This window comes from Nerophis ophidion, unplaced genomic scaffold (assembly GCF_033978795.1).
Source record: "Nerophis ophidion isolate RoL-2023_Sa unplaced genomic scaffold, RoL_Noph_v1.0 HiC_scaffold_300, whole genome shotgun sequence".
Lineage (NCBI taxonomy): Eukaryota > Metazoa > Chordata > Actinopteri > Syngnathiformes > Syngnathidae > Nerophis > Nerophis ophidion.
Genome location: NW_026907222.1, coordinates 29,986 through 43,460, shown reverse-complemented (window position 1 = coordinate 43,460; position 13,475 = coordinate 29,986). Strand labels below are relative to the sequence as shown.

At 42.5% G+C, this 13,475-nt stretch overlaps 1 protein-coding gene across 1 annotated transcript in view; it reads right to left on the bottom strand.

Annotated features, from left to right (window-relative positions):
• Positions 1-13,475, bottom strand: part of LOC133547969 (uncharacterized) — a gene marked incomplete at its 5' end in the record, with an annotated part of 59,646 nt that overhangs the window by 19,692 nt on the left and 26,479 nt on the right. The window contains 4 exons of the mRNA XM_061893427.1: positions 2,145-2,327; positions 6,775-6,994; positions 10,883-11,019; positions 11,828-11,947. Of these exons, the coding sequence (XP_061749411.1) occupies positions 2,145-2,327; positions 6,775-6,994; positions 10,883-11,019; positions 11,828-11,947 (660 nt within the window). The remainder of the gene's footprint in view (positions 1-2,144; positions 2,328-6,774; positions 6,995-10,882; positions 11,020-11,827; positions 11,948-13,475) is intronic.

The window sequence follows — 13,475 nt, the reverse complement described above, 5'->3', positions numbered from 1 at the left end:
TGACACAAAGTACACTGATGGTTGTGATATAAACAACTTTAACACTTACTAATATGCGCCACGCTGTGAAGCCACACCCAACAAGATTGACAAACACATTTCGGGAGAACATCCTCACAATAACACAACATAAACGCAACACAACAAATACCCATAATCCTTTGATTTTACACCCCCGCTCCCCCAACCCCGCCCACCTTACCGACGCATGGGGGGGGGTTACTGCTAGCAGGGTGTATAAAATAGTCAGGAAGTGTCATGAATACAAAGGATTATGGGTATTTGTTGTGTTGCGTTTATGTTGTGTTATTGTGAGGATGTTCTCCCGAAATGTGTTTGTCGTTCTTAATAGGTGTGGCTTAACAGCGTGGCGCATATTACTAAGAATGTTAAAATTGTTTATATCACAACCATAAGTGTACTCTGTGTCACCCAGTATGCCTTGCAGTCGTGTGCGTGTTGCCGCGGAAGCCACACACAACATGTTGCTGAACTGACAAGCAGATCATACATGTTGTAGTAGGCGACATAGCCTTTGGCTTCATAGCACGCCCTAATACTTATTATCTGGGTGAATACCGGCAGTTATTCAGGAGAATAATAGCGTCTCTTATTGTCTCCTTCGCCTTATGACACGGGTCTTAAAAGGCTCTTTGAATGGCAAAGGATACCGATCACAGAACCATGCATATCAAATATTTCCGGATGGTTCAACCGCCACCCGCCCGAATCTAATTAAAATCAATTTTTTCGTCATGTCACCCTCCCGACCCGCGGTTTATCCGCGGATGAGACCGCAAACCGCGCATCTCTAATACACACACACCCCTGTTACCACCAACCCCCCACACCCTCACCCTTCCTACTTGCGTCAATTGAAGTGTTGCATATTGTAGCCCTGCAAGGTGTTCTGGTTATTGGTTTTCTCGTGTTTAAGTTGTGTTAGGGTGCGGAAATTCTCCCAAAAAGGGTTTGTCATTCTTGTTTGGTGTGGGTTCACAGTGTGGCGCATATTTGTAACAGTGTTAAAAGTTTTTTTTACGGCCATCCTCAGACTGATGTGTATGGCTGTTGACCAAGTATGTCTTGCAGCCACGTACGTTGTTTTACACACGTCTCACACAACATTGGTTGTGTAATATAAAAGTGTGCGCGATGACATGTAGTGGAGCAGTAGTCTTCTTTTAGGGGTGCGCAGACCCCTGGAGGTACTTGAAGGTATGCCAAGGGACAAGTGAGATTTATTAAAAACATTCTAAAAAACAGGAGCAATTCATAAATCCTTTATATATATTTGTATTGAATAATACTTTAATGAAGTATGAATGTGAATTCATAAACTGTGGACAAATAATACAACAATCCAACATTCAGTTTACAGCTAGACTTTTTGAGGACATGTTACATAAATATTGATGTTAAAGATTTCTTTTTTTGTTTAGAATGAAGTTGATGAATCCAGATGGATCTCTATTACAATCCCCAAAGAGGGCACTTTAAGTTGATGATTACTACTATGTGTAGAAATCTTTATTTATAATTGAATCACTTGTTTATTTAACAATTTTTTTTGTTATTTTTATATCCTTTTTTCCAAATAGTTCGAGAAAGACCATTACAAATGAGCAATACTTTGCACTGTTATACAATTTAATAAATCAGAAACTGATGACATAGTGCTGTATTTTACTTCTTTATCTCTTTTTTCCACCAAAAATGCTTTGCTCTGATTAGGGGGTACTTGAGTTAAAAAATTGTTCACAGGGGGTACATCACTGAAAAAAGGTTGAGAACCACTGTTGTAGGCAGTGCAGTCATGGCAGCCCTTAATAATGTCGGCTGGGTGAAAATTTGGTAAAATTCGGGAGAATGGTTGCACCGGTAGATTGTCGGGAGGTGCACTGAAATTCAGGAGTCTCCCGGAAAAATGGTGAGGGTTGGCAAGTATGTTGCTAGGGTGGGAAAGCCATTCATAGAAGGTGAATTCATTAAAAAAGTGCATGTTCGATTTTTTAAGAAATCTTTTCTTGCAACCCAGCCTCACCCAGTTTCTGCATCCAGTGGCCCCCCAGGTAAATTGAGTTTGAGACCCCTGTATTAAGACTTGTGAGTGAAACTGGGTGTTTGAAAGCTCCTGGTCTTACCTTAATGTCCTGCAGGTATATTTTAACCAAGCTGACCTTGTCAGATTCATGAACGAGCTCCAGGCGTGTAATGCTGTTAAACTCTGTGAGGGTGGACAGGATGCTCAGTTTGTGGTTGATCACCTGGCTCACGCCATAGCGGGCGCCCACCAGCAAGGTTACTGTCGACTCTCGGTCCTGCAACTGAAGACCAAGTTGATGTGTAGTTAGGAGTATTAATACATGTGATTAACAACAGCATTTTGGTGTGGTGGCCCCTGATACTCTACTCCAGTGATTCTTAAACTTGTTGGAGTTACCGAACCCCACCAGTTTCAAATGCGCATTCACCGAACCTTTCTTGAGTTAAACATAAAAATGTTTTTCAAATTCAAGACAAAGCTATAGGTTTTTTTTTCTGGTGCACAAAATGAACCGTGCATGAACATCACCTTGTTCAAAGAACAAAACCAACACAGTGCATGAACTCACAACAAATGACACACCTGCAAATCAGATGGAAAATTAGAGGGAACATTGTTTGGGGGTGTCCATAATACGCCGATAGGGAGAAGTTTTTATTTACACGATGAGTCGGGTGTATCTCGACCTCCGCGGCAGAGGCTCCGCCGAACCCCTGAGGCCGACTCACCGAACCCCTAGGGTTCGATCGAACCCTGGTTAAGAACCACTGCTCTACTCAAAATGCTTTGGAAGACATGGTGTTAAATATGTTACCCTTCTTCAAAGTTGTACAATCCTTTGATAGATGGGCAATGACTGACCTGCAAGAAGTGAATAAGTTCCACTGTGCCTCTACAAAGATGTAATGTCCTAACTATGTCTACTTGTACCGTATTTAGTGATCTCAGGGCATTCAATTGATCGCAACTCGGCTGTTTGGTTTGTCATGGAAGATGTTTCGTCTTTCATCCGTTTGTGCTCAGAGACTTAGATTGGTCAGATTTGGTCTATCGGCCGTTGCCAAGGTTCTTTTTATGGTTTGTAAAATGTTCGTATGGTATTGAGCCTTACTATCGTTCAGATTTGCTTTTAAAAACCCTGTGAACCTTCCCGGGCCCTCAGATTGTCAGGTTCAAACACTGATGACATCTATTAAACAGACGAGAAGCAAGGGATCATGCAGAGCCAGAGTTCAATTTGGCTCAATTGAGGAGACACGAGTTTTGGGCTCTATTCACTAAACTCACCGAACCCTGGTTAAGAATCACTGCTCTACTCAAAATTCTTTGGAAGGCATGGTGTTAAATATGTTACCCTTCCTCAAAGTTATACAATCCTTTGATAAATGGGCAATGACTGACCTGCAAGAAGTGAATAAGTTCCACTGTGCCCCCACAAAGATGTAATGTCCTAACTATGTCTACCTGTACCGTATTTAGTGACCTCAGGGCATTCAATCGATCGCAACTCGGCTGTTTGGTTTGTCGTGGAAGACCTTACATCTCTCATCCGTTTGTGCTCAGAGACTTAGATTAGTCAGATCTGGTCTAGCGGCTGGTGCCAAGGTTCTTTTTATGGTTTGTAAAATGTTCGTATGGTATTGAGCCTTCCTATCTTTCAGATTTGCTTTTAAAAACCCTGTGAACCTTCCCGGCCCCTCAGATTGTCAGGTTCAAACACTGATGAGATCTATTAAACAGACGAGAAGCACAGGATCATGCAGAGCCAGAGTTCAATTTGGCTCAATTGAGGAGAAACGAGTTTTGGGCTGTACTCTAGTTACAAATCCAAACTACGTTCTAAAAGTCCTCAATTTATTTGGAAGGTCCCGGGTTAAATCACCAAAGCTGTCGCTGAGGGAAGGGAATAATCTCGTCAGCTCTAGTTAGACAAGATATATGATTATACAAGAAATGCAAATGTGTTGACACTGGTGATATCGCCTTGTCTCTGCTCTGTCTGCATCACGGCGGTGTTCAGCCTTGGCAGTCAGCAGGCCGTTTCTGGACACAGACACCGATACCAGTCTGGCTTGCAATCTTTTGCATTGCCAGCTTTGCACGGACAAAGAAAAATACTACTTCAGCACAATTGACAATAATTATACCAATGGCCCTTAAGCATAAGAGTTGTTTGATAATATATACATAATTATTCTATCACAGATCCTCAGGCACTAATCTCCTAATTATTCCATAAATCAGGACACAAACTCATGGGATGGCATCTTTCCACCCGTCTATAGAACAGCTTGCCGGAGGACCTACCTTTTTTGATTTGACTTTTACCTGATAATTATTTTACCTAGCCGCAAACAATGACGCCAGACCGAGCGTGGCGAGCAACGAGAATATATAGCTCTCTGATTAGTGCTCGGCAGCAGGTGAACGTGCCGAACACTAATCAGAGGCAGGTGAAACCAATTAGTACCCATTTTAACCAAAACAAACCCAGATGTGCACAAACCAGGAACTAAGGGAGTCCTAAACAGACAGAACATAATTAAACAATCATGACAGCCTTTTAAACTTTAATAGTATCCATTATTGCAACAAATATTACAATATAGAATCATACTTTACAAACATTTTTTGTCTAAATAAAAATACTTAACTTTACAGCAAACCACCCATGAAATTAATGAAATGACGTTGATGGTGTTCTTTAAAGCATATTACTGTAAATTGCATTACAATTCTGTTGACTGCGCTGTCATATTTTTACTGTAAAATATGGTTTTTAACAGTGCATTGCTGTAAATGTAAAAACGATACATTTGTTTTTACGGTAGAAAAACCGGCAGCTGAGTTGCCAGAATAACAAAAGTACTGTTTTTCCATTAACAATGTAATGGTAGATAGTAAATGGGTTATACTTGTGTAGCGGTTTTGTACCTTCAAGGTACTCAAAGCGCTTTGACACTATTTCCACATTCACCCATTTCAATATAAAGTTGTAAATAACAATGTCAATTTAATAGTAAAATTCTGACAACAAAGTTGCCAGCTTTTTCAGTAAAACCCCCAAAAAACAGTGGATACTGTTTTTCCATTTACTATAAAATGTTGTAAACAAATTTAATACAAACCCATTTCCATATGAGTTGGGAAATTGTGTTAGATGTAAATATAAACGCAATACAATGATTTATATATTCAGTTGAATATGCTACAAACACAACATATTTGTGGTTAAAACTGATAAACATTTTTTTTTTTTTTGCAAATAATCATTAACTTTAGAATTTGATGCCAGCAACATGTGACAAAGAAGTTGGGAATGGTGGCAATAAATACTGATAAAGTTAAGAAATGCTCATCAAACCCTTATTTGGAACATCCCACAGGTGTGCAGGCTAATTGGGAAGAGGTGGGTGCCATGAATGGGTATAAAAGCAGCTTCCCAAAAAATGCTCAGTCTTTCACAAGAAAGGATGGGGTGAGGTACACCCCTTTGTCCACAACTGCGTGAGCAAACACTCAAACATTTTATAAACAATGTTTCTCAAAGTGCAATTGCAAGACATTTAGGGATTTGAACATCTCCGGTCCATAATATCATCAAAAGGTTCAGCGAATCTGGATAAGTCACTCCACGTAAGCGGCATGGCCGGAAACCAACCTTGAATGACCGTGACCTTCGATCCCTCAGACGGCACTGTATCAAAAACCGACATCAATCTCCAAAGGATATCACCACATGGGCTCAGGAACACTTCAGAAAACCTCCTGCACTAAATACAGTTTGTCGATACATCTGTAAGTGCAAGTTAAAGCTCTACTATGCAAAGCGAAAACCATTTATCAACAACATCCAGAAACGGGCCGAGATCATCTAAGATGGACTGCTGCAAAGTGGAAAAGTGTTCTGTGTTCTGTGGTCTGAGGAGTCCACATTTCAAATTGTTTTAGGAAATATTCGACATCGTGTCATCCGGACCAAAGGGGAAGCGAACCATCCAGACTGTTATCCACGCAAAGTTCAAAAGCCAGCATCTGTGATGGTATGGTGGTGCATTAGTGCCCAAGGCATGGGTAACTTACACATGTATGAAGGCACCATTAATGCTGAAAGGTACATACAGGTTTTGAAATAACATATGCTGCCATCTAAGCACCGTCTTTCTAATGGACGCCCCTGCTTATTCCAGCAAGCCACATTCAGCACGTGTTACAACAGTGTGGCTTCGTAAAAAAAGAGTGCAGGTACTTTCCTGGCCCGCCTGCAGTCCAGACCTGTCTCCCATGGAAAATGTGTGGCGTATTATGAAGCGTAAACTACAAGAGCGGAGACCCCGGACTGTTGAACGACTGAAGCTCTACATAAAACAAGAATGGGAAAGAATTCCACTTTCAAAGCTTCAACAGTTAGTTTCCTCAGTTCCAAAATGTTTATTGAGTGTTGTTAAAAGAAAAGGTGATGTAACACAGTGGTGAACATGCCCTTTCCCAACTACTTTGGCACATGTTGCAGCCATGAAATTCTAAGTTGATTATTATTGGCAGAAAAAAATAAAGTGTATGAGTTTGAACATCAAATATGTTGTCTTTGTAGTGCATTCAACTGAATATGGGTTGAAAAGGATTTGCAAATCATTGTATTCCGTTTATATTTACATCTGACACAATTTCCCAACTCATATGGAAACGGAGTTTGTATAAAGTACATGAAAATACAAAATTCTTACCATCATAGTTGTGCTAAAAGATTTCCCACCAAAAGACTTGAGCTCACTTAGTTCTTCCAAGTAGTTGATGCGTGCCTGCTGGACCGTCAGGCCCTTCTGTTTGAGATCACTTTCTGATTGGCAACTTTTCAACTGGAAGTTGATGGCCTTTTTCAAGTCCTTTTCCCGCATGTTTCTCAGCAATGTGGAGGAAACAAAGGTTTCGATGCCCCATGTCTTACTGGAGAAAGCAGAGAAAGGTGGTCAGTAATATTCCACATATATTGAAGGAAGTTGATGATCCGGTTTGTGTCTTTACTATGTAGCCAAATGGAACGCGCGTACCGGAACATTGGACGCACCGGATTATAAGACGCACTGTCAATGAACGGTTGTTTTTTTATATATAAAGCGCACCGGATTATAAGGCTGTGGTGGACGTGGCCTGCGGACCTGCAGCAAAGCGGGGTGTGGCTAAACTGGCTTCGAGATTAGCGACAGGTGCGTAGATGACACAGCTGAGAGTGTTTGTCTAATCACCTGTCGCTCTGTTAAAGGCAGCCGTCGGGAAGCAGAGGAGTGGTTGTTGATGTCGGTTAGCGAAGCACGAGCGGAGCGACAGCAGGACAGACCACTCTTTGGGCCACCAGTCAGTTTTCAGGGTAAACATTAATATTTATTTTACAATAAACGCCACCTCGTGCAAAGTCTTTAAGTGCTTTCCAGCAATTGTCTTTCCTCGATCGAGCACATGAATGGTTTCCCTAAGAGTGGTCTGTCTTGCTATCGCTCCCCTCGTGCGTCGCCAACCGCCATCAACAACCACTCCTCTCCTTCCCGACTGCTGCCTTTAACAGAGCGACAGGTGATTAGACAAACACTCTCAGCTGTGTCATCCACGCACCTGTCGCTAATCTCAAAGCCAGTTCTGCCACACCCCGCTTCGCTGCAGGTCCGCAGGCCACGCCAACTACAAAGGCGCATTAAAGGGTTCAAATTATTATTATTTTTTTTTGTAAATGTAAAACACTTTTTTGTGGTCTACATAACATGTGATGGCGGTTCTTTGGTCAAAATGTTGCATAGATGACGTTTTACAGATCATCTTCAAGCCGCTTTCTGACAGTCGCTCCCGGATTGACAGAGTACAAGAACTATCTTTGACTTGTTTTAAATGCCGAGAAAACAAAGTGTATGTTCTTTACCACATCAACAACTGTAAGATCAGCACTGTTTGAGAACATTTTAACAAGAAACAAGAAACACATTGTGTTAGTATCTTCTTTTAAATATTTAGGATTGTTAATTGATGACCACTTGAGTTTGAAATAGCACATTCAGTATGTTGTGAACACTTTTACTGGGATTTTACTATAGAAACAAGTCCATCCATCCATCCATCATCTTCTGCTTATCCGAGGTCGGGTCGCGGGGGCAGCAGCCTAAGCAGGGGAGCCCAGACTTCCCTCTCCCCAGCCACTTTGTCCAGCTCTTCCCGGGGGATCCCGAGGCGTTCCTAGGCCAGCCGGGAGACATAGTCTTCCCCAACGTGTCCTGGATCTTCCCCGTGGCCTCCTACCGGTTGGACGTGCCCTAAACACCTCCCTAGGGAGGCGTTCGGGTGGCCTCCTGACCAGATGCCCGAGCCACCTCATCTGGCTCCTCTCGATGTGGAGGAGCAGCGGCTTTACTTTGAGTTCCTCCCAGATGGCAGAGCTTCTCACCCTATCTCTAAGGGAGAGACCCACCACCCAGCGGAGGAAACTCATTTCGGCCGCTTGAACCCGTGATCTTGTCCTTTCGGTCATGACCCAAAGCTCATGTCCATAGGTGAGGATGGGAACGTAGATCGACCGGTAAATTGAGAGCTTTGCCTTCCGGCTCAGCTCCTTCTTCACCACAACGGATCGATACAACGTCCGTATTACTGAAGACGCCGCACCGATCCGCCTGTCCATCTCACAAGTCTTGCTTTTCTTTTACTGTGAAACAGAAAATGGTGTACACAACCTTTTTACCAATTATTGACAATGGAGATGTGTTGTACATGAATGCTACTGCTGGTTGTCTCCACAAGCTGGATGGTGTGTACCACGGGGCACTGAGATTGATCACCAACTTACTCACCATTGTGTCTTATACTCAATGGTTAACTAAACATCTGTATGTGCTCGACATCTCAATCATTGGTATGTGTTCATCTACAAAACCATTCTGGGTATCACTCCATCTTATCTATCTTGTCTTTTAACAAAAGAAACAAGGAAGTCACAATCTGCGTTCAATGAATGTTCTGCAGTTTGTCGTCCTCAAAGTAAGAGCTGAACCGGGGCAGAAGGCATTTAGGTTTTCAGCTCTGAAGGCTTGGAATAACCTATGATCCAATCTTCAACTTCAAACCCTTGTTACATAGAGTTCAAAGCTTCTGTGAAAGAATTTCAGTGTACCTAATTGTCTGTATGCACGTGTTATGTTAGCAAGTCTTAATGTTGTAAATTTGATGTTTTATGTGTTGTTTACTGTTATAATGTAAACAAGGTCTCCCTTGGAAAAGAGATCATTGATCTCAATGGGATTTTACCTGGTTAAATAAAGGCTAAATAAAAATAAAAAATGCGCCGTTTTGGGGGCCGTCTTATTTACGTGGCTCACCTTCGACATCATCTTCTAACCTTCTAAGCGGTGTAGCGTGCAAGGACGGGAGTGGATGAAGTGTCAAAAGATGGCGCTAACTGTTTGTGGAGAGGCGGCACCGGCAGTTCGACAGCGAGGAAGGGCACACGGTAGCCCTCTGCAAGACGGCGGCGAAGAGGCGTGGCTGGCAGTCCGACCGCGAGGCAGGGCACACCGTAGCCCAACAGAGTTAGCGGCGAGGAGGTGTGGCCGGCAGTTCGACAGTGAGGCAGGGCACGCCGGGGGCCGGCCCAAGATGGCGGCGAGGAGGCGTGGACGCGCCGGAATCAACCCCTCAAATATTATCAGGTGCAGGGGTTGCCCAGCTGGGCACAATTTAAATCTCCTCTCGCACTGTATAAAAGGGCAGCGGCCGTAAATGCCGGGGGGAGAGACGGAGAGAGAAGGAGCCAGAAGGAAGCGGATGCTGAACGAGAGCGACAGAGAACCACAGGAAGACGAAGACGCACGCGACTGGAAAGGTGGAGCGGCAGAGGAAGCAGGACACGGCAAGGCTGAAAAGCAACCCTTAGAGACTTTTTATTATTGAAAAATAACACAAGGTCTAACCTGCGCCACAAAGTCCTCCCTTGGTGGTCCTGAGAACCCGCACGACAGCAAGAGACTGTCACACTGTTTAATTGACATTCAGACTTGACTTCAATCAATAACAGAGCAGCATCACTTCATTCGAAAACAACAAGGCCGGAAATGTGTCCCGTGAAAAAACATCCGACCGGAGCTCGCTAATAACTAAAGTTACTTGGGTGAATAATGTAAACTCACTACACCGGTATGTTTTAGCGCTTTCATGGGGAGGTTATTGACGGATATAAGTATGAACTTTACACTAATTTATATTAGAAATGGCAACAGCGGAGGATGAATGTTCCATAACAAGAAGATAAATGGAGTCAACACGGACTACAAAGGCGGACACGCGCAATTTTTCAGGATTTATGCAGATCCCAAATACAGATCGGCAGGTATCAGAAGGTAAAAACTTTATAATATTGCGAAACAAAACACCAGATAATATGTCTTCCCTTATACACACACCATAATAATACTCCTATGTTTTAGCAGAGTACAATCCATCAAGTGGTGCGGCTTCATAGCTTACCAAAGTCGTACTAAAACATTTCTATAGATTTTTAAACACAGTGTGTAATGTTCTATATTTTCAATGAAACATATACAATATTGGTGTTGTTTACTTAAGCCATACCGCCGTCATATTGAAGTCTACGCATATCTCTTATGTTTGACTCCCATCTACTGGTCAAACTTTTCATTACACCATGTACCAAATAAATAGTTTCAAGGTCTGTAAGCACAACCATAATTATTCCGTACATTAGGCGCACTGCCGAGTCAATTTAAAGTGCACCTTATAGTCCCAAAAATAGGGTAGACTTGCGGAGCACAGAAGAAGACAATGTAGGTGTGTCTTTACGTGACTGTCTTCAAGTTGGTCTTTGGTGGCAGTCCACAGCTCACCAACCTCTCCTGGATGTGCATTGCAGCAAGTCGCAGAGCGGTGTTGCACCTCATTTCCACTGCAAAGCGCTCTTGCAGAACATCATTCACTCCCTGACACAAACATAACTCCAGCAGTCAGTGTCATAATTCCCAGGTTTGCTTTCATTTCAAATTGCAACCTCAAGAAAGCTATCACGGCTATGGCATGTACTTGTGCTCTTATAAATGTAGTTTTAGGATAGTTCTATTGATTTTTCAATCAGTAAATGGCTGAGCACTGCTGTTCACTCAGGTCTGGTATTGTAATTGTTTTCATTTCAACATTACACCAAGGGTTGGTTTTAAAATACATACAGTCGTGGTCAAAAGTTTACTTTCACTTGTAAAGAACATAATGTCATGGCTGTTTTGATTTTCCAATCATTTCTACAAGCCTTATTTTTTTGTGATAGAGTGACTGACAAACATACTTTTAGGTCACAAAAAACAGAGACCACATAACTTTCCTCCAGCAAGTCTCATCCTTGTCCATGTGATGTCAGATGAAACAAAAATTAAGCTGTTTGGTCACAATACCCAGCGGTATGTTTGGAGGAGAAAAGGTGAGGCCTTTAATCCCATGAACACCATGCCTACCGTCAAGCATGGTGGTGGTAGTATTATGCTCTGGGCCTGTTTTGCTGCCAATGGAACTGGTTTAGTGTGGCCTTGTATTGTATTGTACTGTATTTATATATATTATATGACAATGTATATTTCAACTGTGGGTCCCTGTCAGGACCTTTTTGCAGAACGGACTCTAATATTAACAAATGAAACAATAATGTAACACAAAATTATGTCTGTCTGTCTGTAAATAAACAAATGAATAGGGAGGGGAAAATAATAGCAATGCGATAGTCAGCATTACCCTATTTACCTGCAGGTAAAGGTACTCAAAGGCAGTGGGATCTCCCTGTAGGAGAGTCTCAGGTTTTTTAGGGATGAAACAAACTCGAAACAGACATCTGAAGTCATGGGCATCTTTCTTCTGAACTACCTGGGACACACACACACACACACACACACACACACACACACACACACACACACACACACACACACACACACACACACACACATACACACACTGGTTATCATTTGGAGTAGGGACCAAGTTTTTGATCATGACTTGTGGGGACCACCCTTTCTACAGGTTGTGGAGGCAGAAAACAATGAAATAAAATGGCCACTGTCCAGTAAGCTCATGGGTGTCAAACTCTGGCCCATGGGCCAAATTTGGCTCGCCGTGTAATTTCAAATTAACTATAGAAATGGCCCGCCGGTCTTATATCACCGTTTTCCCGGGAGTCTCTTGAATTTCAGTGCCCCTCCCGAAAATCTCCCGGTGCAACCATTCTCCCGAATTCCACCCGGACAACAATATTGGGGGTGTGCCTTAAAGGCAATGTCTTTAGCGTCCTCTGCAACCTGTCGTCAAGTCTGTTTTCCCTCCTCACAAACAGCGTGCCGACCCAGTCACGTAATATGTATGTGGCTTCTACACACATGTATGTAAATGCAAGGCATACTTGATCAACAGCATACAGGTCACAATGAGGGTGGCCATTTAAACAACTTTAACGCTGTTACAAATATGCGCCACACTGTGAACCCACACCAAACAAAAATAACAAACATTTTGGGAGAACATCCGCACCGTAACACAATATAAACACAACAGAACAAATACCCAGGACCCCTTGCAGCACTAACTCTTCCGGACCGCTACAATATACACCCCCCCAACCCCCGCTACCAACAAACCCCGCCCGCTCACCTGAGCCCCCACATTAACTGAGCAGTAAAAAGGCCTGAATGGTTGATTTATTCATTGTTATTTTATTTTCAAATGTATTAGCCTGTTGAAAAAGTTTTTGTCGATATTTACCTCATGAGGCTGCAAATACAAAACAGGCATTCATTTTTTATTTAAATTTGATTTGATATGCCATTGATATTTTTTAATTATTATTGTTATTATTATTTGAAACTCAATTTTGCATGTGCCTATACAGTTATATAAGCCTTGCCTGTTCAATATTCAATGAAAAACTTGTTTGGGTCCCTATTAAAAGGTTAATTTGTTTAACCTCGGCCTGCGGCTTTGTTCAGTTTTAAATTTTGGCCCACTCTGTATTTGAGTTTGACACCCCTGAGTTAGCTCATACACGTCTTTAAATCTCTGGATTGATGAAGTAATGTGCTGATCATACTTACTGGGGACCCTGGGGAAAAAGAGTTAACATGGTTCATGGGGACCAAATTTAAATAATTTTGCATATTTCACACACATTTGTATGTGTATGTATGGTTAACCCTAACCCTTTAGGGGACCTGTTTTTTTGTCCCCATACCGTCAGAGGTTCCCTAAGGGTGACTGTGTAAACAGAGCGATGTCCCCATTAAGTAAGAATTAACGGAACACGCGCACACGCACGCACGCACGCACGCACGCACGCACACACACACACACACACACACACACACACACACACACACACACACACACGCACACACACGCACAC